The sequence below is a fragment of the Oncorhynchus clarkii genome, chromosome 32, assembly GCF_045791955.1.
Source record: "Oncorhynchus clarkii lewisi isolate Uvic-CL-2024 chromosome 32, UVic_Ocla_1.0, whole genome shotgun sequence".
Lineage (NCBI taxonomy): Eukaryota > Metazoa > Chordata > Actinopteri > Salmoniformes > Salmonidae > Oncorhynchus > Oncorhynchus clarkii.
This window is the reverse complement of record NC_092178.1, coordinates 26,949,049-26,975,824: the sequence shown is the minus strand read 5'-3', so window position 1 is coordinate 26,975,824 and position 26,776 is coordinate 26,949,049. Positions and strand designations below refer to the sequence as shown.

Sequence of the window (26,776 nt, the reverse complement as noted above, 5' to 3'; positions counted from 1 at the left end):
AAAGCAGGGAGCGACGATTTTGACGTAGAAGGAAGTGCTGCTCTAGCTTTCTGTTTGTGTGGCGGGGAGAGAGCAGTGGACGTAGGCTTTTTTGCACTTTCCGGTAAATTCACGCTCTTTCGATTTTTGCTGGAATTATATTTTTCAGACAAACGGGATTTGTTTTGTAAATGACAATCATGTGACGCACAGATTTATGCTGCTGTCCAGTTGTAACTACAAACCCATCCGGAAGACTGGGGATTTGAGTCGCTTCGATTAGACTGGGGACAACTGGAAAGCAAATGTCGAGGGTTGACTATTTTAGTTTTCTTTACAAATCGCGAAAAATTCAGTCAATTGAAACTGTTATTGAATAATATTGCATTAATTTGATTGGTCGACCGACGAGCTAGATTTATCTGGCGGACTGTTGATGTTCTCAATTGTAGCCTAACATTCAACTTGTTACATTGTACATCTCATATAGTTACAGTAGTATGAAACAGAGGCGCCGCAACTCGGGATTTCTGCTAAGGTAGAACCTCTGGAGTCTACTGTAAACAGTTCAATAGAACATCATTGATGGACATAGTTATTTCTGCTTTACATCCGGTTTGAAAGAAGGAACTTTTTTTCTATGGCAGGAACACATCATTCTGTCCCCTTCATTGGTTATTGATCCAATAGTTGACTGTCAATAAGCATACGAAGGCACTGGTCTGTTCACATTCTCTGACTAGGCTGCACCACATTATTGAAAGGCAAGTGCAGCTCACTAGAACTTTGCGCAGCCCCTTTGGGACTTCCCATGATTTGCTGTGTGCCCTGGTAGACTAGATAACCGATAGAGAACATGGAAGATGAGATGTTTGAGCAGCTCATGTATGTCCTGAACCAACTGGTGACATGGATCGCTGCGGGGGCTATGGTGTTTGGTGGAGTGGTGCCTTACATCCCCCAGTACAGGGACATCAGACGGACACAGAATGCAGAGGGATTCTCCACCTATGTCTGCCTAGTCCTACTGGTGGCCAACATTCTACGTATACTGTTCAGGTAAGTTTTGCCATAGGTGCAGTAATCTTGAGGTTTCAGGTTATTTAAATGTGCATTGATGCATGTGAAGGCTGTAGCCTAAGTGCATTTGGAGAACAGACAGACTTCAACTATTTGGCCCTTCAGATTTTACAGTGTTTGAAAATGATACTGCCTCTCACGGGAATCCTTGTATTGGTTTGCATAGCAAGGTTTTGTTTGGTTCCAACAGAAGCCTATTGTCTCCATGCAGAATAGTATTGCCACCCTGGAGCCTGTACCCTGACTACTCACTGTCTCCTCTTTCCAGGTTTGGGCGCTACTTTGAGACGCCACTCATGTGGCAGAGCATTGTCATGATAGCCACCATGTTGATCATGCTCAACCTGTGTACCAACGTCCGCGTAGCCACCGAACTCCAGACTAAGCGACGTTCATTCACAGGTCGGTATCCTCCTCCCTGGCCTGTCCCTACTCTTTATAGCTTTATATAATCAGTTTATAACCTCTTGTTCACATCATGGTGTGAACTACTGATAGTGCTTGGTTGTATCACCAACCTCTGGAGTGTGTGTGTGTTACACATTCCTTAGTTGCCCAATTGTCCTTCCTCACAAAGGAACTCCTTCATGTTCATGATATACTTTACAGCTTAAACACACAACTCAAATCTGACTGCACACCCACTCACAGAGATACACACCCAGCTAACCTCAAGTTGGTGCACAAATCTCCAAATCATTGTATGACAATCTAAACCAACCCAGTGCTATGGGGTGCATTCAGCAGGGCATAATGTTGTGGAACGGTCAGATAGAAATGGGTTATGTCGATCAAACATGCCTCTCTGACATGTAGAATAATGAATCATGTTGGCTCTTCATGACATTTATGAGCTTCTGAGTGGCACAGCGGTCTAAGGCACTGCATCTCAGTGTCAGAGGCCTCACTACAGATCCTGGTTCGATTCCAGGCTGTATCACAACCGGCCGTGATTGGGTGACCCATAGGGCGGCGCTAAATTGTCCCAGCGTCGTCCGGGTTTGGGTTTGGCCGGGGTAGGCTGTCATTGTAAATAAGAATTTGTTATTAACTTACATGCCTAGTTAAATAAAGGTTAAATAAGTAAAACATTTGTATCTGCAACATTTGCCTACTGAATGTGGCCCTGTACTGTACAACTCTAGTTTGTCTTTGTAATTTCCATGCGAATAAAAGAGTCTGAAAAAAGGAGAACAATATCCCACACAGGAGCAGAGAGAATGGCTAACTGCCCTTATTAATATACTTATCAGACAGCACTGACCACATGTTCTGTAATCACCAGCCCGAGAGGCTTGTAGGAAAACATAGAGCCAGTGACTTTGTCAGCGCCTACATAATCACACAGTGTCACAGAATACAGTAATAATCAGTGTGTCCTCGGTCCTTGCGCCTCCAGTCTGGCGTCAAACACGATCAACAGATATGAGAACAATCCATAATATTCACACTGATGGGAAATTTAAGTGTTTTGACCACTAGTTGCACCACACTTTCCCAAATAATCTTGCTGTTCAATGTGTAAATGTATGTATATGTATATAAACTCTAGTGCTTTGTGTTTTAAGTTGTCAATGTGTCTGCAACTTTGTGTGCTGCTATTTTGGCCAGGTCTCTCTTGTAAAAGAGATTATTAATCTCTAATTCAACCCACACCTTGCACAAACAGAACACTGGCAGAATCACGTGTATTAAACAAAGTGAAACATGTAGCATGCTAAACATGAACTTTATTCAGCCTAAATATTCCCATTGCAGTCATAACAGGATGTTGATCATCTGTTTACGGAACTAGAGTGGGCTGGCTGCTGAATCTGGTTCATAACTCCCTTCCTCAGCCTGTTGATTGACTGACCGACACCAGTTTCCTTGCCAACGGAATAATAGAACATTGAATGCTCAGTGCTGCCATCATGTGGCCTCAATTTAGAGTTTGGTAGCCAATCAAATTGACAGGATCAAGGTAGGCGGGTCAGATGATTTGAGAAAACAGGCTGTTTACATTAGTCAAGCGTTGAGATTTCAACTCTGTCTGATGTAAAACAAATGTTGAAGTTTCAACTCTGGCCAAACGTTGAGGTCTCTACTCTGTACAACAGTTTAGGTTTCAACTCTGTCCGACCCAAACGTTGATGTTTCAACTATGTTAATTCCCACAGGGTAGTTATTGGGTTGTCCATTTGAAATCACTAACCTTATGTCAAAAATAAACTTCTCTTGACTTCAAACTGTGGGTCAGTTCTGGTCTGTAGCACAAGAGAAACCAAGCTCTCTTTCTCTGTTCCCTCTTCTTATTTTGTGTCTGTAGCAACAGACAGTAAGGACGAGGAGATCAAAGTCCCTAAGAAGTTCTTTCTGGGTAGGTACTGTCTCTCTCGCTCTCTGCCTTCCTCGCTTCATCTCTCTCTCTTTCCTTACCGCATGGTCTTGTGTGGCTCTCCCTCTCGTATTGCTCCATTCACAGTGCTAACTGCCACTAACTCATCAGCATCATTATGCCTTAACCTGGCATGCCTTAACCTGGCATGCCTTAACCTGGCATGGATCCTCCTGCATCGCATGTGATCCTTCCTCGTTATATCTCCATTTGTGATTCCTAAAGAACCAATATAGTTGTTATAGTGTTCGCATGGAAGTTCACAATGCGTGTTAGCTATAGTCAATAGCTTGAATTGTTTCCGTTTGTAAAAGGCTTTTTTTTCCTTCTTAATATCTACTGATATTAGTTTACTATAGCATGCATCTACTGTATTGCAGTGATTGTGCATGGACATTTAATTTTGCTTCAGTTCTTTGAGTTGTCTGATTGTGATGACTATCAGATTCTTACTCAGAAAATGAAAGTGCATGTATTCTAGACTCCTATATATTGATTAACCTTTGCATTAAGACTTTTGATTTGTTGCGATTTACTTGCTATGTTATTGACCTTGATAGACTTATTGCTCGGCGATGTTTTTTTTTTTGGTTTGAAATTAACTATGCTCAGTGTTATTTTGTTAGCGCTACAGCAACAATTCTATTAAATGCTGCACGTGAAAGCTAATGTGGTCCTGTCTGGTAAAACAACAATGATGGCTTGGATTCACACCAGCTTGCTAAAGATGCACAGACAGCTCACAGATGTGACGGTGTGTGAGACTGTAGTCTTCCTAACTCTGTCCTGGCTATTCAACTTCTATCTTTTCCCTTTTGTTTCAACTCCCTCTTCTTGTTACTGTACGGAGCCCCTCACCCAGCCAGTTGACAGAGGCTGATGACCAGCAATCAATTGTACCTATTTCATTGTGCTGAGAACTTTGTTTTTGTGAATCGCGTGTGATGCCCATCATAAGTATTTATTTACTAACAATGGATCTCAATGTTGTGGTTAGTTCTGGTTAACACTGCTGCTTTGTAGATGGGAAGGAGTTGCTATCCTCCGTGTGGACAGTAGGTGGTGCTGGGAAATAACAAAGGCCTACAGTACCTCTAATGCTCTGTGTTGTATATTGTCCAGAGTCCTCACTGACAGTGATGTAGTTTACCTTCTCAGAACTGCCGTCCATCACACACTTTATTGGGTTCAATTGTCGTCTCTCTTAAAAATCCATGCTTCATTCTGAGTAACATAATTCCAAAATCCCCATCAAAATCTGTTTGTTTAATTTGATTGTGCATTGTAGAATCCAATTATAGTTGTAGAGAAAGGCACAGACTGTTGAAGATATTCATTTCAGCAATCAAAGTGATTTTTTTTTGCCTCCCTTTTATTAATCCGCTGTGTTTGGAATTGAGTGTTGTGTGTTTGTGTCATTGGGAACTGGGAGTTGACTGGTGGAGTTGCTGCCAACTTCTTACAACTTATCAAATTGTTTCCACCCAGCGTGATGTTCTACAGCACAACTCCAGTGGTATGGTAAGCTGGCTTTCTTCTCATCACAGTAGAAAAAGCTTAATTCTGTCTTCAACTTACCTCATCAAAAGCTGGCATTTTGTGTCCCACATGTACGTTCACTGTTCTGGCCTGTACATGAAACAGTTGGTACTTGGCAGCGGAACCAGAGTTCAGTTGTCATGTTTCTTGGCATTTGAGCTGGAACCAGAGCCAGGGTGTGTTCTCCTCAGCCTCTTCCTGGCTTTGGGCAGCACAGGTCTGGATCTGGAGCTCTGCCTCCCTGGCTCTCTGGTTCTTTGTCTCCCAGACCCTATTACTCTCCTCCCTGGCTCCGTCTCCCTCAGCCTCACTATTTGCCCCTGCCTGTTCCATAGCCATACTTTTGTATGTGGACACCCCTTCAAATGAGTTGATTCGGCTATTTCAGCCACACCCATTGCTGACCGGTGTATAAAATCAAGCACACAGCCATGCAGTCTACATAGACAAACATTGGCAGTAGAATGACCTTACAGAAGAGCTCAGTAACTTTTTCAACGTGGCACCGTCATAGGATGCCATCTTTCCATCAAGTCAGTCAGAAGTCTGCCCTACTAGAGCTGCGCTTGGTCATCTGTAAGTGCTGTTATGGTGAAGTGGAAACATCTAGGAGCAACAACGACTCAGCAGAGAAGTGGTAGGCCACACAAGCGCACAGAACGGGAACCTCGAATGCAACAGTTTGGAGAAGGCCCTTCCCTGTTTCAGCATGACAATATGTCCCTGTGCGCAAAGCGAGGTTCATACAGAAATGGTTTGTTGAGATCGGTGTGAAAGAACTTGACTGGCCTGCGCAGAACCCCGACCTCAACCCCGTTGAACACCTTTGGGATGAATTGGAACGCCGACTGCGAGCCAGGCCTAATCGCCCAGCATCAGTACCCGGCCTCACTAATGCTCTTGTGGCTCAATGGAAGCAAGTCCCCGCAGCAATGTTCCAACATCTAGTGGGAAGCCTTCCCAGAAGAGTGGAGGCTGTTATAGCAGCAAAGGGGGGACCAGCTCCATATTAATGCCCATGATTTTGGAATGAGATGTTCAACGAACACTTTTGGCCATGTAGTGTATGTGTCTGTTGCTCGTCTGTCTGTTGCATAGACATGGGTCTGTTCCTCTATTGATTCATCCAGGAGGATATAAGAAGGAGAGGCATGTTGTAATCCACTATTGTTGGAAGGATGAAAGAGTACAGCTGGAATTAAAGAAATAAAACAGGGAAGGAAAGTGTATGTATGGGATGTAAAAAAAGGAATTCATCAACAAACTACTCTTTGGCGAACTCCCTAAAGGGCGGTTTGTCTGAATGTAGTTTGGGAGTAACAAATAGTTCTGACGTCTCCTTATCTTTGTTGGGGTTTCAGGCTTTGCTGTGGTTGGTTACAATGGAATATTTCAAAAATAATTTCACTTGCTTTCACTGAAGTTGTAAACATGAGTGTCAAACTGAGACAGACGAAACAACAGTATTCTGACACCTTATCATCGGACTGTCACACGGACCTGTTGAACCAGTAGATTTCTGTATATTCCTGAGACTGTTGTGTGTGTGTGTGTGTGTGTGTGTCCTGTGCTTGTACCGAACAGTTTAATGTTCTGTGATGTTCAGAGCTGGCTTCCCTCCCTGGCTTCCTTCTCTCTATGGCACCTCATCATGAATCCATTATGACAGCAGGTTCCCAATCACTCTGGAGAAATAACCACGGAGTGCAGGTGCGTTAAGCTCCCTCCCTGTGAGTTCAAACAAAGAACGTTGAGCAGTATTTAGCAGTACCAGATATGTGAGGGGTGTTGGTTGTTAGGCCTGTACTGTTAAAGGGACAGTCAGGGAGGATAGGGGAACTGGGCATTGGGAATAGTCTATATTCTTCTTTCGATGCTTATTAGTCATCACAGTCTCTCCTGTATGGCGTGAATCTGACCGGTTCCAACGAGTCAACTCCTACTCTCCTCACACTTCTAGCTTTGAATTTACCCCCAAAAAGCAGGTTATTTTTTCTGGACCATTTTTATTTTAGGTGGCTTTTGTTTTCCCTGCATGATTATGGACTATGAATGACAACATGTAACTGTCAGACCTGACAGGCTAAATGACAGCTTCTAAACTAATGTTCTTAGGAGACCAACACATGCAAAACAATATGACATGATTCCATCTCTCTCTCTCTCCCACACACACACACACACACACACACAGTGGCCCCATGTCAGATTTAACAGAGAGATGAACTAGGAGAGGGGACGAGGGAAGCGATGGAACGAGAGCGCCCCAGAGTAGATGAATAGTACAGAGGTGGCGAGGCACAGTGTGATGTAGCATGTAAACGTGCTGCTGTAAACACCCTGTAGCAACACTCTTCAACCATTACAATAAGCTGTGTGTGTGCCTCTTTGAGATATCCTCACCCCCCTCAAGGCATTGCTGTTATCAGTGAGGGCAAGACGGACTCCCCACACTCCGTGATTTAGCTGCAGACCGTAGACATGATAATCCATCATACACACCCTGACTTCCACACATACTCTCACATACACACATACACCTGTCTGCCATGCGTATTAGAAATGCCATCTAAATCTCAGATCCGGTGAACATCAATATTTCAGTAAAATACATTCCATTGTAATTTAGAATGCACTTCAGAATTCAATCTCAGTAAGTCAGCAGGACACGTCAGGTAATGTGTCATACCTCTTCTTGTGGTTTCTCAAAAGGAAATGTGATTATGTAGAATGGTAGGAAACCCAACCAACCATGTTATTCTAGATGAGATGTATGAGTTTGCGCCCTCTTTTTATTTGATTCAGTTTAAGTGTGTTTGAGTCGCGAGGTTCACCAGTAGCTCCTGAAACTGTTTTTCTCCATAATCCTTCTGACGCTCTCGTCCCACACTCTGTTCCACAGGCCTCCTCAGAGGAGCTTGATGTTCCAATGTGTCTTTTTAGATGAGTAGACTCTCATTTCAACGTGACCCTGTACAATGTAGAGGTTTGTGTAAAATCCTATTGAAGATGCTGCACAGCGTGTTTCCCCTCCACCTCTTCTCCCCCTCCTTTCAGTGGTGATTTAATTTCCTCCTTTTCTTCTTCTCTCCCCTAACGTCATTTAGAGCGGGGTCAGGCTCCGTGTATTGTTGTCTCAGTGAAGTTTTAAAACGCATTACGTGCAGCTCAGTGGTGACTTCATTGATTTACCGCAGGGAAAGGGAATGAATCAATAAGAGTAACATTTTGACAGTTTAACGTAACATAATCGTCAACATGCCAAAGGAGGAGGCATCCACATCACTAACCTTCTTATTCATAAACTGATCGGTTGTCTTAGCTACTCCAATAGGTTAGAGATGACCGGTAGTAGCAGCACAATGTATTGTGGAAGTGCCAGTCTCCTAGCTGAGATGTTGTCAGATCACTAGAGATTGTATTGCAGGCCTGTAGTTGTCATGACTTCATGTGGCTCCTTCTTCAGTAAACTTGAACTGCACTTGTTTTTGTTTATTTCCCTGATGAAAAAAACCATTCAACCTTTTTAGGAAACATTTGGGAAGTCAGTGAGGCAGGAACATTAGAGTAAATCATTCTGCATTTTCCAAATTAATTTTCCATGCAGCTATGCCTCCTCGTTTCCCGTCACATGCAATGCTTTTTATTGCAGCCTTCTCGAGCCAACGTATCATGATGGAGAAAGATCGACCTCGAAAAGGTAAGAACCGTCAGTCTGTCGGTGTTAGTATTGTGTCTTACTTTCTCTCCGCATGTCTGTCTGCCTCAGACTTTGACTGGAGCCACTTCTGGTCGTGGAGTCGTTTCGTGGACTACCTGCAGTGTGTGGTGGCGTTCACCCTGCTGGCGGCCTACGTCACCTACCTGCTGCTGGACTCGTCTGTGTTCGTAGAGAGCCTGGGCTTCCTGGCTGTCTTCACGGAGGCCATGCTGGGGACGCCGCAGCTCTACTGTAACTACCAGAACAAGAGTACTGAGGGGATGAGGTGAGGGCGTCACACATACACACAGAAGTCACCACAGTGGCCATTCAATTGTCTCCTCTTTCTCTCACTTGACATTCGCTGTCCTTCATCCCATCTCTTGCTTCCATACTACTCATAGCCCAGCTGCTGACCTTCAGTGGTTTATTATGAGACCTATGACTTCGAACTGTTTTTTTCATTTGCACACCTGTGTATAAATTCATTCTAATTTATGGAACACATAAATACTTGGATATGTAATTCAGACGCCTAACTGGTACTGACTTTAGTTCATTCAGTGAAAGGATTTTCTACTAGAAGTGAACATGTTCTTTAGTTTATACACTACATGACCAAAAGTATGTGGACGCATGTTTGTCGATCATCTCATTCCAAAATCATGGGCATTAATATGGAGTTGGTCCCCCTTTTTGCTGCTATAACAGCCTCCACTCTTCTGGGAAGGCTTTCCACTAGATGTAGGAACATTGCTGCTATAACAGCCTCTACTCTTCTGGGAAGGCTTCCCACTAGATGTTGGAACATTGCTGCTATAACAGCCTCTACTCTTCTGGGAAGGCTTCCCACTAGATGTTGGAACATTGCTGCTATAACAGCCTCCACTCTTCTGGGAAGGCTTTCCACTAGATGTTGGAACATTGCTGCTATAACAGCCTCAACTCTTCTGGGAAGGCTTTCCACTAGATGTTGGAACATTGCTGCTATAACAGTCTCCACTCTTCTGGGAAGGCTTTCCACTAGATGTAGGAACATTGCTGCTATAACAGCCTCCACTCTTCTGGGAAGGCTTCCCACTAGATGTTGGAACATTGCTGCTATAACAGCCTCTACTCTTCTGGGAAGGCTTTCCACTAGATGTTGGAACATTGCTGCGGTGCTTGATTCCATTCAGCCACGAACATTAGTGAGGTCCGGCACTGGTGTTGGGCGATTAGGCCTGGCTCGCAGTCGGTGTTCCCTTTTCATCCCAAAGGCGTTCAGTGGGGTTGAGGTCAGGGCTCTGTGCAGGCCAGTCAAGTTCTTCCACAAAGATCTCGACAAAGCATTTCTGACAGGACCTCGCTTTGTGCACAGGGACATATTGTCATGCTGAAACAGGAAAAGGCCTTCCCCAAACTGCTGCCACAAAGTTGGAAGCACAGAATCGTCTAGGATATAATTGTATGCGGTAGCGTTACAATTTCCCTTCACTGGAACTAAGGGGCCTAGCCCGGACCATAAAAACATCCCCAGACCATTATTCCTCCTTTGCCTAACTTTACAGTTGGCACTATGCATTCGGTCAGGTAGCGTTCTCCTGGCATCCGCCAAACCCAGATTCGTCCGTCGGACTACCAGATGGTGAAGCGTGATTCATCACTCCGGAGAACCCGTTTCCACTGCTCCAGAGTCCAATAGCAGCGAGCTTTACACCACTTCAGTCGACGCTTGGCATTGCGCATGGTGATCTTAGGCTTGTGTGGCTGCTCAGCCATGGAAAACCATTTCATAAAGCTCCCAACGAACAGTTGTTGTGCTGACGTTGCTTCCAGAGGCAGTTTGGAACTCGGTAGTGAGTGTTGCAACCAAGGACAGATGATTTTTACATGCTTCAGCACTCGGCGGTCCCGTTCTGTGAGCTTGTGTGGCCTACCACTTCGTGGCTGAGCCCTTGTTGCTCCTAGACATTTCCAGTTCGTGATAACAGCACTTACAGTTGACCAGGGCAGCTCTAGCAGGGCAGAAATTTGACTAACTGACTTGTTGGAAAAGTGGCATCCTATGACGGTGCCACGTTGAAAGTCACTGAGCTCTTCAGTAAGGCCATTCTACTGACAATGTTTGTCCGTAGAGATTGTATGGCTGTGTGCTCGATTTTATACACCTGTCAGCAACGGGTGTGGCTGAAATTGACAAATCAACTAATTTGAAGGGGTGCCCACATACCTTTGTGAATATATAGTGTATTATTTAAACTGAGACCTTATTTTGAACAGGATGCCTCCTTAGATTGTCTTTTAATTTAACTTATTGGCTTTTTACTGCATTCTCCCTAGCGATTAAATCTTTAGGCAGGATTCGCACAGACAATTAAATGTATATAAAACATGACGCTTCATTGTTAACGCTCCATTCTAATGCTGTTATTATGATGATGATGATTATATTATACCCATTTAGTGCCGTTGCTGTCATCGTCATGGAGTTTTAATCGAGGATCTTCAGAAGTGTTCCGAGTTCCTACTATTAGTCACGCAGTTGTGACCGAGTCATGACCAACGCACACACGCGTGTACACACTCACACACACACACACACACACACACACACAGTGCCTTCAGAAACGGTTCACTTCCCTTTACTGGTTCCACATTTTGTGTTACAGCCTGAATTGAAAATGTGTTACATATATTTTCTTTCTCACCCTTCTACACACAACCCCCATAATGACAAAGTGAAAACATGTGTTTTGACATTTTTCCAAATGTATTGAAAATGAAGTCACATTTGCATTAGAGCTCACGAACCCTGAGTCAATACATGTTAGAATCACCTTTGGTAGGGATTACAGCTGTGTCTTTTTGGGTATGTCTCTAAGAGCTTTACACACCTGAATATAAATAGTCAAGTAGAGTACAGATACCCCCCCAAAAAACACTTAAGTAGTACTCTAAAGTATTACTCTACTTTACACCACCGCTTTCCACTCTGTCATTTAGGTTAATATTGTGGAGGAACTACAATGTTTTAAAGTCACCGTTGGCCTCATGGTGAAATCCCTGAGCGGTTTCCTTCCTCTCTGGCAACTGAGTTAGGAAGGACGCCTGCGTCTTTGTGGTGACTGAGTTTATTAATACACCATCCAAAGTGTAATTAATAACTTCACCATGCTCAAAGGGATATTTTTTAACCATCTACCAGTAGGAGCCCTTCTTTGCGAGACATTGGAAAACCTCCCTGGTATTTGGTTGAGTCTGTTTTGAAATTCACTTCGAATGAGGGACCTTACAGATTATTGTATGTGTGGGGTACAGAGATAAAATAGTCATTTAAAAATGATGTTAAACACTTATTGGGGACAGTCCATGCAATTTATTATGTAACTTGTTAAAAACTTATTAGGGCTGCAATCCCGTTACCGGGATCGATATGACAACAGCCAGTGAAAGTGCAGAGCGCCAAATTTAAACAACAGAAATCTCATAATTAAAATTACTCAAACATACATGTATCTCATACCATTTTAAAGGTAATCTTGTTGTTAATCCCACCAAAGTGTCCGATTTCAAATAGGCTTTACAGTGAAAGCACAACAAACAATTTAGGTCACCACCAAGTCACAGAAAAATTCTGGCATTTTTCCAGCCAAAGAGAGGAGTCACAAAAAGCACAAATAGAGATAAAATGAATCACTAACCTTTGATCTTCATCAGATGACACTCATAGGACTTCATGTTACACAATACATATACAGTGCCTTGCGAAAGTATTCGGCCCCCTTGAACTTTGCGACCTTTTGCCACATTTCAGGCTTCAAACATAAAGATATAAAACTGTATTTTTTTGTGAAGAATCAACAACAAGTGGGACACAATCATGAAGTGGAACGACATTTATTGGATATTTCAAACTTTTTTAACAAATCAAAAACTGAAAAATTGGGCGTGCAAAATTATTCAGCCCCCTTAAGTTAATACTTTGTAGCGCCACCTTTTGCTGCGATTACAGCTGTAAGTCGCTTGGGGTATGTCTCTATCAGTTTTGCACATCGAGAGACTGACATTTTTTCCCATTCCTCCTTGCAAAACAGCTCGAGCTCAGTGAGGTTGGATGGAGAGCATTTGTGAACAGCAGTTTTCAGTTCTTTCCACAGATTCTCGATTGGATTCAGGTCTGGACTTTGACTTGGCCATTCTAACACCTGGATATGTTTATTTTTGAACCATTCCATTGTAGATTTTGCTTTATGTTTTGGATCATTGTCTTGTTGGAAGACAAATCTCCGTCCCAGTCTCAGGTCTTTTGCAGACTCCATCAGGTTTTCTTCCAGAATGGTCCTGTATTTGGCTCCATCCATCTTCCCATCAATTTTAACCATCTTCCCTGTCCCTGCTGAAGAAAAGCAGGCCCAAACCATGATGCTGCCACCAACATGTTTGACAGTGGGGATGGTGTGTTCAGCTGTGTTGCTTTTACGCCAAACATAACGTATTGCATTGTTGCCAAAAAGTTCAATTTTGGTTTCATCTGACCAGAGCACCTTCTTCCACATGTTTGGTGTGTCTCCCAGGTGGCTTGTGGCAAACTTTAAACGACACTTTTTATGGATATCTTTAAGAAATGGCTTTCTTCTTGCCACTCTTCCATAAAGGCCAGATTTGTGCAATATACGACTGATTGTTGTCCTATGGACAGAGTCTCCCACCTCAGCTGTAGATCTCTGCAGTTCATCCAGAGTGATCATGGGCCTCTTGGCTGCATCTCTGATCAGTCTTGTATGAGCTGAAAGTTTAGAGGGACGGCCAGGTCTTGGTAGATTTGCAGTGGTCTGATACTCCTTCCATTTCAATATTATCGCTTGCACAGTGCTCCTTGGGATGTTTAAAGCTTGGGAAATCTTTTTGTATCCAAATCCGGCTTTAAACTTCTTCACAACAGTATCTCGGACCTGCCTGGTATGTGCTTGTTCATCATGATGCTCTCTGCGCTTTTAACGGACCTCTGAGACTATCACAGTGCAGGTGCATTTATACGGAGACTTGATTACACACAGGTGGATTGTATTTATCATCATTAGTCATTTAGGTCAACATTGGATCATTCAGAGATCCTCACTGAACTTCTGGAGAGAGTTTGCTGCACTGAAAGTAAAGGGGCTGAATAATTTTGCACGCCCAATTTTTCAGTTTTTGATTTGTTAAAAAAGTTTGAAATATCCAATAAATGTCGTTCCACTTCATGATTGTGTCCCACTTGTTGTTGATTCTTCACAAAAAAATACAGTTTTATATCTTTATGTTTGAAGCCTAAAATGTGACAAAAGGTCGCAAAGTTCAAGGGGGCCGAAAACTTTCGCAAGGCACTGTATCTTTTGTTCAATAAAAGCATATTTATATAAAAAAATCTCAGTATACATTGGCTCGTTACGTTCACTAGTTCCAAAAACATGAGGTGATATTGCAGAGAGCCACATCATTTTACAGAAATACTCATTATAAATGTCGATGAAAATACAATTGTTAGACATGGAAATATAGATACACTTCTCCTTAATGCAACCGCTGTGTCAGATTTCAAAAAAACTTTACGGAAAAAGTAAACCATGCAATAATCTGAGTACAGCTTTCAGACAACAAAGCAGCCAAAAAGATATCCGCCATATTGGGTAGTCAACATTATTCATAAATAGCATTATCCATATTCCCTTACCTTTTGATGATCTTCATCAGAATGCACTCCCAGGAATCCCAGTTCCACATTAAATGTTTGATTTAGTTCGATAATGTCCATCATTTATGTCCAAAGAGCTACTTTTGTTAGCACGTTTGGTAAACAAATCTAAAGTCATGAAGCGGGTTCCCTAGTTGACGAAATGTCAAAAAGTTCCATTCCTGTCCGTAGGAACATGTCAAACGATGTATGGAATCAATCTTTAGGATGTTTTTAACATAAAACGTCAATAATGTTCCAACCGGAGAATTCCATTGTCTTCAGAAGTGCGATGGAACAGAGCTCCCTCTCATGTGAACGCGCATGGTCAGAGCATGGTCAGCTCATGGCAGACCTTACTCATTCCCTTCTCATTCGGTCCCACTTCACAGTAGAATCCTCAAACAAGTTTCTAAAGATGGTTGACATCTAGTGGAAGCCTTAGGAAGTGCAACATAACCAATATCCCACTGTGTATTCAATAGGGGCTGGGTTGAAAATCGACCAACTTCAGATTTCCCACTTCCTGTTTGGATTTCTTCTCGGGTTTTTGCCTGCCATATGAGTTCTGTTATACTCACAGACATCATTCAAACAGTTTTAGAAACTTCAGAGTGTTAATAATATGCATATAATAATATGCATATATTAGCAACTGGGACTGAGGAGCAGGCCGTTTACTCTGGGCACATCTGGGCACCTTTCATCCAAGCTACTCAATACTGCCCCTGCAGCCATAAGAAGTTAAGGACATTTTTACTTCTGAACTTATTTAGGCTTGCCATAACAAAGGGGTTAAATACTTATTCACTTAAGACATTTCATCTTTTCATTTTTAATTAATTAGTTAAAGTTTCCAAAAACATAATTCCACTTATTTGACACTATGGGGCATTGTGTGTAGGCCCGTAACACAACATCTCAATGTAATTAATTTTAAATTCAGGCTGTAATAAAAAAAAATATGGAAAATGTCAAGGGGTGCGAATACTTTCTGTACACACACAACACAACACAATGTAAGTAGTCTCTGAATGATCATGCAACAGACTAAAAATAGAAGGATTGAGAAGCTCATTATCATATTGATTATCAAAGACTCATAATTAAAAAATATGCCTTCATAAAATAATGAATGTGTTAAGCCAAACCCCAGAACATGCCATTGCCATGCCAGTCAGGTCCAGAGATGGTTAATGGCAACAGATCTGCATCCCAAATTGCACCCTATTCCCTATATTCAGTGCATTCGGAAAGTATTCAGACCCTTTGACTTTGTCCACATTTTGTTAAGTTACAGCCTTATTCTAAAATCGATTAAATAAAATATAAAATCCTCATCAATCTATGCATACTACCCCATGATGACAAAGCAAAAACAGGTTTTTAGAAAAACAGAGATACCTTAAGTATTCAGACCCTTTGCTATGAAACTCGAATTTGAGCTCAGGTGCATCCTGTTTCCATTGATCATTGAGATGTTTCTACAACTTGATTGGAGTCCACCTGTGAGAGGATTGTTTTGAGGCACAGATCTAGGGAAGGGTACCAAAAAATGTCTGTAGCATTGAAGGTCCCCAAGAACGCCTCCATTCTTAAATGGAAGAAGTTTGAAACCACCAAGACTCTTCCTAGAGCTGGCTACCTAGCCAAACTCAGCAATCGGGGAGAAGGGCCTTGGCCAGGGAGGTCACCAAGAACCCGATGGTCGCTCTGACAGAGTTCCTCTGTGGAGATGGGAGAACCTTCCAGAAGGACAACCATCTCTGCAGCACTCCACCAATCAGGCCTTTATGGTAGAGTGGTCAGACAGAAGCCATTCCTCAGTAAAAAGCACATGATAGCCCACTTGGAGTTTGCCAAAAGGCACCTAAAGGACTCTTAGACCATGAGAAACAAGATTATCTGATCTGATGAAACCAAGATTGAACTCTTTGGCATGAATGCCAAGCGTCACATCTGGAGGAAACCTGGCACCCCCGTGAAGCATGGTGGTGGAAGCATCATGCTGTGGGGATATTTTTCAGCGGCAGGGACTGGGAGACTAGTCAGGATCAAGGGAAATATGAATGTAGCAAAGTACAGAGAGATCCTTGATGAAAACCTGCTCTAGAGTCCTTCCAACAGGACAACGACCCTAAGCACAGCCAAGACAATGCAGGAGTGGCTTCGGGACAAGTCTCTGAATGCCCTTGAGTGACCCAGCCAGAGCCCGGACTTGAACCCCATCTTACATCTCTGGAGAGAACTGAAAATAGCTGTGCAGCAACGCTCCCCATCCAACATGACAGAGCTTGAAAGAATCTGCAGAGAAAAATGGGAGACACTCCCCCAATACAGGTGTGCCAAGCTTGTAGCGTCATACCCAAGAAGACTCAAGGCTGTAATCACTGCCAAATGTGCTTCAACAAAGTACTGAGTAAAGGGTCTGAATACTTATGTAAATGTAATATTTCCTTTTATTTTTAACACATTTGCTAAAATTCCTAAAAACCTGTTTTTGCTTTGTGTGTGTGTAGATTATTTAATTTTTTGACGTTTTTGAATAAGGCTGTAATGTAACAAAATGTGGAACAAGTCAAGGGGTCCGAATACTTTCCGAATGCACTATAGTGCATTACTTTTGATCAGGGCCTATTAGGGAAAGGGTGCCATTTGGGACACTTGATGCTAATTTTTTATTTTATTTATGTCACTTTTATTTAACCAGGTAGGCCAGTAGAGAACAAGTTCTCATTTACCACTGTGACCTGGCCAAGACAAAGCAAAGCAGTGCAACCAAAAACAACACAGAGTTACATGTGTGATAAACAAAAGTACAGTCAATAACACAACAGAAAAATCTATATACAGTGTGTGCAAATGGAGTAAGGAGGTAAGGCAATAAATTGGCCATAGTACCGAAGTAATTACAATTTAGCATTAACACTGGAGGGATGGATGTGCAGATGATGATGTAGAAGTACTGGTATGCAAAAAAGCAAATCATAACAATATGGGGATGAGGCAGGTAGTTGGATGGGCTATTTACAGATGGACTATGTACAGCTGCAGCGATCGGTAAGCTGCTCAGATAGCTGATGCTTAAATTTAGTGAGGGAGATATAAGTCTCCAACTTCAGCGATTTTTGCAATTCGTTCCAGTCATTGGCAGCAGAGAACTGGAAGGAAAGGCGGCCAAATGGGGTGTTGGCTTTGGGAATGACCAGTGAGAGATACCTGCTGGAGCGCGTGCTACGGGTGGGTGCTGAGATAAGTAGGTGCTTTACCTAGCAAAGACTTATAGATGACCTGGAGCCAGTGGGTCTGGCGACGAATATGTTGCGAGGGCCAGCCGACGAGAGCATACAGGTTGCAGTGGTGGGTGGTATATGGGTCTTTGGTGACAAAACAGATGGCACTGTGATAGACTGCATCCAGTTTGCTGTGTAGAGTGTTGGAGGCTATTTTGTAAATGACATCGCCGAAGTCAAGGATCGGTAAGATACCCTCGTAAAACGGACTATGTCATCAGCCTGCTAATGACAGGCTGAAGGCATGCGTTTGCTTTTCCATCACTTCCTGTTTATATTGACCTGTCAGAGCCAGGCGCAAGACCCCTCTAGCAGACAGTTACCAAACAGAACATTACTACAGCACAAAGAGGAGTGTGACTGGGGGCTGTGGGTGACACAACATGTTTACTCTAATGTTGGGTGGGGGAGGAGAGGATGGGGGAAGTGTATTCTGATCTGTCTTGTCATGGTTTGATGGGAAATGATTTCCAAAGTGGATGTAAATGTAGTCCTCCTGTTCTATAGTTACAGTACAGCTCCAAATCACACATTTACTTCAAGGATGTCAAGTCAACCTCAGTAAAGAACAGATCTCTGTCTCTGTCTCTGTCTCTCTCTAATGTAGCTCCATGGTCAAAACAAGATACATTGTCAAACATAGCTCTATGGTCAAAGACAATTCATTTGAATGTGAGGCTTAATTATAGGGCTGTTTGAAGTTGAAAGCTTACGAAACACACATTATGTAATCCTGCTGAATTTATTGTGAATATTTCCTGGTGTGGTGATTTTGCGTGGGGTTGGTTTGCCCAGTGGTTTTGGAGATGGATGTACTTAGTTATTGTGGTCTTCCCTCCTTTCCTTTCTGTGTGTGGCTTCCCCCCTATTAGCCTCTCTGTGTGCAGAATTAATGGCACTTTGGTCTAGGTGTGCTGGCATGATGTCAGGTCTCCAGCCGTGTGTGGGCGTGCGTCTGTGTGTGTAGCAGGGCAGCAATGAACATAAACCGACAGAAGCAGTCAAACTAATGACTGGGGTGGGAGGCGGGGGAGGTTAGCTAGGCGGGGGATACCTGGGGTGCTGGCTTTGATGTCTGGGCCCCTGGCCTGAGATAAAGGTAATGGAACATGGAGAGACAGGCTCTGCAGACCGCCTACTGACTGACTGTCCTTATAAGTCCTCTCTGTGTGAGCTGTTTCCCATGGACAGATAACACGCTCAGAGGGAGTGCCTTATTTAGCCTGCCATCTAACTGTTGTTTGACCATTAAATTCAGTCAGTATACAAGTCTGTCTCTGCATTCACAACACTGCATCACTACCTTGTCAGACAAGTCTATGACAACTTGCCCACCCACCTGGGCTGTGGAGCTGCTGATTACCTGATGAAATGCAGAGGGTCTTCCATCCTCCACCACCACCGATGCATACAGGCTTTTTTTACCTCTCAGTTAGTCTTCTGTAAGTGGCTGGGGACTTAGAATCATCTCCCAGGCATGTTCTGACCCCATCCCTGACCTCCCAGCATTCTCTGACGCTGCGTCCCAAATGGCACCCTATTCCCTATAGAGATGGGCCTTGGTCAAAAGTAGTGCAGTATAGGGGGCCATTGGAGACGCAGACTGAGTTCTCAGGAGGGCTGATCAAATCCTCAATCCTGCTCTCACGTCATTACACACAGAGCTGGCCCAAACTCTACGTCAGCACTCAGAGAGAAAGAAAGAAATGTTTCTCCTCTTCTCCAGGATTAACAAGCTTCCTACCTTGGATGGATTTGGAGGGAGAGGGGGAGGATGGAGGGAGAGAAAGATGCAAGGAGGGAGGTAGTATGAGTAGGTGCATGGGAAGGTTATTAAAAAGGGTGGTACAAATTAAATGAGTAAAGGGGTGTGAGGTGAAGGTGGAGACATGAATAATGTAGAAGGTTTGACAGGTCTCACCCCTTCCTCTTTCCTCCCCTCATCCTGTGGGTGCTACAGTTGAAGTCGGAAGTTTACATACACTTAAGTTGGAGTCATTAAAACTCGTTTTTCAACCACTCCACACATTTCTTGTTAACAAACTATAGTTTGGGCAAGCCGGTTAGGACATCTACTTTGTGCATGACACAAGTAATTTTTCCAACAATTGTTTACAGACAGATTAGTTCACTCATAATTCAATTCCAGTGGGTCAGAAGTTTATATACACTAAGTTTACTGTGCCTTTAAACAGCTTGGAAAATTCCCGAAAATGATGTCATGTCTTTAGAAGATTCTGATAGGTTAATTGACAGCATTTCAGTCAATTGGAGGTGTGCCTATGGATGTATTTCAGGGCCTACCGTCTAACTCGGTGCCTCTTTGCTTGGCATCATGGTAAACTCAAAAACAATCAGCCAAGACCACAGAAAAAAATTGTAGACCTCCACAAGTCTGGTTCATCCTTGGGAGCAATTTCCAAATGCCTGAAGGTACCACGTTCATCTGTACAAACAGTAGTGCGCAAGTACAAACACCACGCAGCCATCATACCGCTCAGGAAGGAGACGCGTTATGTCTCCTAGAAATGAACGTACTTTGGTGCGAAAAGTGCAAATCAATCCCAGAACAACAGCAAAGGTCCTTGTGAAGATGCTGGAGGAAACAGGTACAAAAGTATCTATATCCACAGTAAAACAAGTCTTATATCAACATAACCTGAAAGGCCGCTCAGCAAGGAAGAAGCCACTGCTCCAAAGCCACCATAAAAAAGCCAGACTAAGGTTTGCAACTGCACATGGGGACAAAGATCGTACTTTATGGAGAAATGCCCTCTGGTCTGATGAAACAAAAATAGAACTGTTTGGCCATAATGACCATCGTTGTGTTTGGAGAAAAAATGGGGAGGCTTGCAAGCCAAAGAACACCATCCCAAAGGACAACAAAGTCAAGGTATTGGAGTGACCATCACAAAGCCCTGACCTCCATCCCATAGAAAATATGTGGGCAGAACTGAAAAAGCGTGGGCGAGCCAGGAGGCCTACAAACCTGACTCAGTTACACCAGCTCTGTCAGGAGGAATGGGCGGAATCAGGAGGAATCACCCAACCTATTGTGGGAAGCTTGTGGAAGGCTACCCGAAACGTTTATCCCAAGTTAAACAATTTAAAGGCAATGCTACCAAATACTAATTGAGTGTATGTAAACTTCTGACTCACTGGGAATGTGATGAAAGAATTAAAAGCTGAAATAAATCATTCTCTCTACTATTATTCTGACATTTCACATTCTTAAAATAAAGTGGTGATCCTAACTGACCTGAGATAGGAAATTTATACGAGGATTAAATGTCAGGAATTGTGAAAAACTGAGTTTAATGTATTTGGCTAAGGTGTATGTAAACTTCCAACTTCCACTTTACCTAGCAGACAGCCTGAGACAGGATGAACCTGTACCCTGTAATCAGCCTGAAGACAATTACCTCTGCCTAGTGGCTTCAGCTAGACGGTAGTCTTCGTACTTTGAAGCCACCATTTGTAGCCTCAATGCAGTAAATCTTCATCAGTTCACTTGTATGGATCATTGAACATGTTGCCTTGCCAATATCATTGATACAGGGTCAGACAAATGACATAGGGAGAGTGGTACCATATTAGAGGTATTGGCAGTGTAGTCAATACTTGACAGTACTGTATGGTTATGAACCAATCGTAACGTCACGGATGCAGTATAATATTCATAGGATATGTGTTGTATTTATCATGGATTAGTTTATTGGGCCTACTACTGCATACCATATGACATCAGTGTATTTGCTTAGTGCAAAAAAAACCCATTCCCTGAAACACCTAGAAAATCTTGTCTGAATAATTATTTGGAATTTTCAACGTACACCGCAACCATACAAAGCCCTATACAGGGACTACATAGAGAAACTCAGCCACGAGCTGCCCAGTGACGTGAGCCTAGCAGGCGAGTTATATGCCTTTTTATGCCTGCTTTGAGGCAAGCAACATTGAAGCATGCGTGAGAGCACCAGCTGTTCCGGACGACTGTGTGATCACGCTCTCCGTAACCGATGTGAGCAAGACCTTTTTAAACAGGTCAACATTTCACAAAGATTACCAGGATGTGAACTCAGAGCATGCGTGAACCGACTGGTGTCTTCACTGACATTTTCAACCTCTCCCTGGCCGAGTCTGTAATACATGTACAAATTACCACGACTAACCTGTACCCCCGCACATTCACTAGGTACTTTTACCCCCTGTATATAGCCTCGTTATTGTTATTTTATAGTGTTACTTTTTATTTTATTTTAAACTTTTATTTTATTTAGTAAATATTTTCTTTACTTTATTTCTTGAACCACATTGTCGATTAAGAGCTTGTTATTCGGCGCATGTGACAAATAAAATGTGAATGATTTGACAGGTCTTCCCTTGACACCAATTAGATGAGGCATCTCCCCCACCCTCACCCTTTAAATGTGTTTATATTCAGATTAGCATTCTGTCCTTTGACTAACCTGTGTTGTTTACACGTGAATGGAAAGTGCTGACATGTCAGGATTGGCTCTGGCACTCGGAGCAGGGGTCCCTACTCCAAAATGTCACGACACGAGGCAGGTAGTGTGAAGAACAGCAGATAGAGGATGCCTCTTCGTTCAGAAGGGAGTGTTGTTGTGGGAATGTTGTTGTGGTAGGCGATTTATTGTAAACACTTCTGAATGCTGTTTGCTAACTGTGTTTGTGCCTCAGTCCTTCCTTTGTCAGCGTTTACCTTCCGTCCTTGGCTTCAGTACAAAGCCTGGGGAGAAAAACAAAGAGTCCCAAAGATGAGAGGGAGGTTGGAGGAGAGGGATAGCAGTAGCTGGGGAGACTGTTTGTCTGTTGTGATTTATCCATAATCACCAACACTGTCAAGACTTTTCTCATTATAAAAACTAACTTGGATGTTTTAGAAACATGGAGCGGAGATCCTGGGAGCCCAGCATGCCAAGAAACCTTGCATATACCCATTTATAATAAGCAATGCTGTTTTCTCCATCTAAAAAGTTGAGGCCTTTCAAAGCTCGGTCTTTGTACAGTAGACAACATACCTAGAGACCTCCTACTGTACTGCCCTTCTACTGTTACTGTTAGTGGGTTACTTCCCTATTGGCTCATTATAGTTCACAATGCTGCAGAGTAACACAGAGAGGGGCCACAGCCTAAAGTAGGGCTCTCCAACACTGTTCCTAGAGAGCTACTGTCCTGTAGGTTTTCGCTCCAACCCTAATCTAGCACACCGGATTCTAACCACAGAGTTGTTCTAAAAGCTACTGCTGAACAACAGAACTATAGTTGTTTATTTACTCTGACTTCCTGAGAAGTCGGCCTAAGCACCTCCACGAGAGAGGAGAAAGGAGGGAGAAGATCTGCTGCAGAGAGCAGACGGGTGAACTCACCGCGCTTCTGAATTTATAAACCTCCCTGAGAGAGGAGAGAGGGAGAAGATCTGCTGCAGAGAGCAGACGGGTGAACTCACCGTGCGTCTGAATTTATAAACCTCCCTGAGAGAGGGAGAAGATCTGCTGCAGAGAGCAGACGGGTGAACTCACCGCGCGTCTGAATTTATAAACCTCCCTGAGAGAGGAGAGAGGGAGAAGATCTGCTGCAGAGAGCAGACGGGTGAACTCACCGTACCGTGCGTCTGAATTTTATAAACCTCCCTGAGAGGAGTTCTAAACTCCAGAAGAGTTGTGGCAAATGAACTTGAATTAATTGCATTTCTTTCCTTTTAATAGTTTTTTTTGGAAATAGTGGGTCAGTATCCCCTACCTCTAACGATGTATTTGGTCTGTTATTGTGTTTCATGATTTCCTAATATCTCTTTTCTGTCTTGACTTAAGGTAGTGTTCAGGTGTGTCACCGGCCTTGTCCGAATACCTGTACTTGCGTTCTAAATAGTAGGCTTTTTGGCAATGCAAAAATATAACTTTTTATAGTGTGAAATTTGTATCCTTTAAATGCCAGAATGTCATACTTGTTTAGACTTTTCATCTAGTATTTACTGCACTCTATGGAGGAAGAGAAACATATTTTCAGACCCACGTGTGTTTTGACAACAGCTGATAAGAGGACAGGCTGTAACAAAAGGAACAGATGGCGGGAAACGACGCAATTGTGCATTAGGTGACGCATTCTTAGTATGGGTGAGCCTAGTATATTGATTTGTTGCTTACTGCATGCATTTATACTAAACAGTACATAATACATAGTACGTAGTATGATTTAGTACACAGTATGTCGTTTTAGTAAGTAGTAGGCAAGACAGATTTTGGACATAACCACTGTCTCTAGCTCTGCTAACATTGAAATGTTTATCCCCCCCCCCCTCTCTTCTTTCTACTCCCTTTCTCCCTGCAGTATAAAAATGGTGATGATGTGGACGAGTGGGGACACCTTTAAGACGGGTTACTTCCTGCTGACCGAGGCTCCTGTCCAGTTCTGGACCTGTGGTCTGCTGCAGGTGGGAGTGGACATTGCCATTCTATTCCAGGTCTACTACTACAGCCGCTACCCGCAGAAACCCGTCTCACACACCGTGTCACACACAACCAGCACCAAGGCACTCTGAGACCCCCTAACACACACACACACACATCGTTACCATTCGGTCGTGAGCACACAAACTAGTTAGTTACTTTGCCTGAAGAATTTTGCTGAATGACACTTGTTACATTTCTTTTCAAAACGGATAGGACCTCCAGTCATATGTATGTATTTGTATGTTGTGCAAATGGTAATACAAGTATATTCCTAAGAATATATCCCTATATATGAATATAGCTGAGCATACACACAGAATCTTATGCACATGCATCAATCTACATTACCAGTCATATGCACTGTGTATGGACGGACACTCGAGGAAGTGTGGACCAGCTTTCCTGTCCATAGATCTGATGATTGTTGCATGGAAAAACCTTAAGACTTTCACAAAGGGCTGGTTACTCAGCCAGTGATCACAATGTACAACCGATCATCAGAGTAACTAACAGAAACCTTACTGAATGTACAATGGAATTATTATTTTGGGGGGAAATTAGATTCCACATTTAATTTAGATAGCTCTTTGTTCTAAGTTCTCCACGGGTCTGGTCTGTCTGATCACTTAGGCCTCTTCTGGTCTGGTTGGAAGACCTCCGACTGCTGCTGCTGCTTGTTGGAAAATTCCCAAGATTAATTCAACTGGAAGCAACAGCAGTTTTACCAAAAATGAAAAAGGCTATCTGGGCCAGAGGCCTGGTTCCTGGGAGCCCAACGCGTGTCCTTCAGATGACTCTGAGGTAAAGCTTAAGGACTCAGTGGTTCAGTGGACCACTGTGTTGCTGGTATTACGGACAGTAAGGGAGTCAGTGGAGAGAGGGAGGTAGGACATTGTGTGAAACAAATATTATGTTTATGTTACTGTTTTCATTTAAGGAATAGCAGCCATGTTTGTAGGCCAGGGAACTGGAAGGACTTTCTATGTTCTGTGTTTTTCATGGTTAATGAAAACCACAACAACGCATCGGGAAGGACATCAAGTACAACGCTCCTGTCTTTAGCACTGTTTATACCTGATTCTAACATGCATCCTTTCTCCTGTCCACATTCTGATGGTGCCTGCATTTTCAGACAGGTGTAGACCATTTAAAGACACATATGTACCATGTGTAGACATATTTCTGAAAATATGGGCACAATCAGAATGTGGACAAGATCAGGACAAAGGTTGCATGTTAGCGCCAGGTATAAACAAGGCTTCTGAGGACCTAGTCTGTTTGCTGGTCTATGAACAACTCAAGTCATCTCCCTGCTCCTCTCAGCCTCAAGCACCCCTAGAAACCTTTTATTTGTTTAAATAGGACCTTTAGAGTTTTATATGAATATTTCTTTCTTCAGCTTTCTTCGAATGTTTTAGATGTGTGCTTTTGGTGGAGACAAATCTTATCCTGCCGAGGGCTGGTGTGAGTGCAGGGTTTTGTTCTTGCCAAGTAGTAGGCATGTCCAGACTCAACCTCTTGGAGTGTTTGACCACATGGTAAATTGAATCTCTCTGGGTGTAACCAAGACGATACCAGCACTACAGCTGTTATATTCACTTCTGAACTGCTTGCTAAAACGTAGTTGGTTGCATCCAAAATGGCGTCCTATTCCCTGTTTATTACACTACTTTTGACCAAGTAGTGCACTCTATAGGGAATAGGGTGCCATTTCAGACGCAGGTATATTTTTTTACGCTGGATACTCTGGGAAACGTTATTTTAATCACTGGCGATGCGGAATATTTGTTTTGTTATGCTATCCATCTTTTTCTAATCCTGAAACGCCTGTATAATCACAAACCTTGTTCACTTGCCCTTTATCAAGCTCTTTATATAATGATGAGGAGGACGGTGACGCATGTCAAATGGTGACCGTTGTTGTCATTGTATGAAGAAGTTGTGCACCTAGTAAACTCTGGTTGTGTAGCATCAACCGGGCCAAAATGACTCACTGTTTCTGATGTGAAGTTGTATTCTTTTGGTGGTTCAGTTTTAGTTGTTCATGGGTAAAACTGCAAAACTATTCCTCTGTTCATGTAGATGCTGATCAAACAATGCCAATCCTTGTGATTTTTTAAATAATTTTTTTTTACATAGATTGAATCCTGACCTAAAACTAAGTTGCATTATCGAACACTGGACTGGACTGCCGACAATGCCCCTTTTTTAAAGGCAATTTACACCTAAACCGGCTTTCGCAGTGTCCATACCATGAATTCTGTCTCCGCGAACTCGGGGGAAATTGACTTTAAAAAGTGCATTGTCGGCTGTCCAGTGCACTGCTCTGTAAGGCGCCTTGGACTGAATCACAGCCTCAGTTTATGTACCCCCAATTTTATTTTATAGTTATCATTTGTGTTATACATTTTTTGGCCATTTTTATATTTGATGACCTTTTTAATACCACATTGTGTATTTTGTTGTGTTTCTGCACAGTACATCACCACATTTCTTTCCATGGAATGGCCAGTTCTTTCTATAGAATTGCCAGTTCATCGTCAATAGACAATTTAAATCAACCTCTGTCTGATATGCTGTTACTTGTTGCCAGTATTCATGAAAGCTCTGTGGCGCTGTCATTAAAGGCCAAAATGAGAA

General features: G+C 42.9%; 1 protein-coding gene across 2 annotated transcripts; it reads left to right on the top strand.

Moving 5' to 3' along the window:
- The first annotated feature begins 26 nt into the window (after positions 1–26).
- LOC139392325 (solute carrier family 66 member 2-like) lies at positions 27–26,776 on the top strand. 2 transcript variants are annotated; one of them, XM_071140230.1, is made up of 5 exons: positions 27–1,038; positions 1,328–1,461; positions 3,368–3,418; positions 8,745–8,961; positions 24,015–26,776. In XM_071140230.1, exons 1-5 carry the CDS (start codon positions 836–838, stop codon positions 24,223–24,225), a joined length of 816 nt encoding a protein of 271 aa, XP_070996331.1. In that variant the 5' UTR covers positions 27–835; the 3' UTR covers positions 24,226–26,776. The 2 variants fall into 2 exon arrangements, with proteins under 2 accessions (XP_070996331.1, XP_070996333.1); XM_071140232.1 differs by lacking the exon at positions 3,368–3,418 and having other exon boundaries at positions 34–1,038.

Coding starts and splice junctions, on each gene's coding strand:
- LOC139392325 (XM_071140230.1), top strand. CDS start 836: ATGGAAGATGAGATGTTTGAGCAGCTCATGTATGTCCTGAACCAACTG. Junction 1,462..3,367: donor TAAGCGACGTTCATTCACAG/GTCGGTATCCTC, acceptor TTGTGTCTGTAG/CAACAGACAGTAAGGACGAG. Junction 8,962..24,014: donor AAGAGTACTGAGGGGATGAG/GTGAGGGCGTCA, acceptor TTCTCCCTGCAG/TATAAAAATGGTGATGATGT.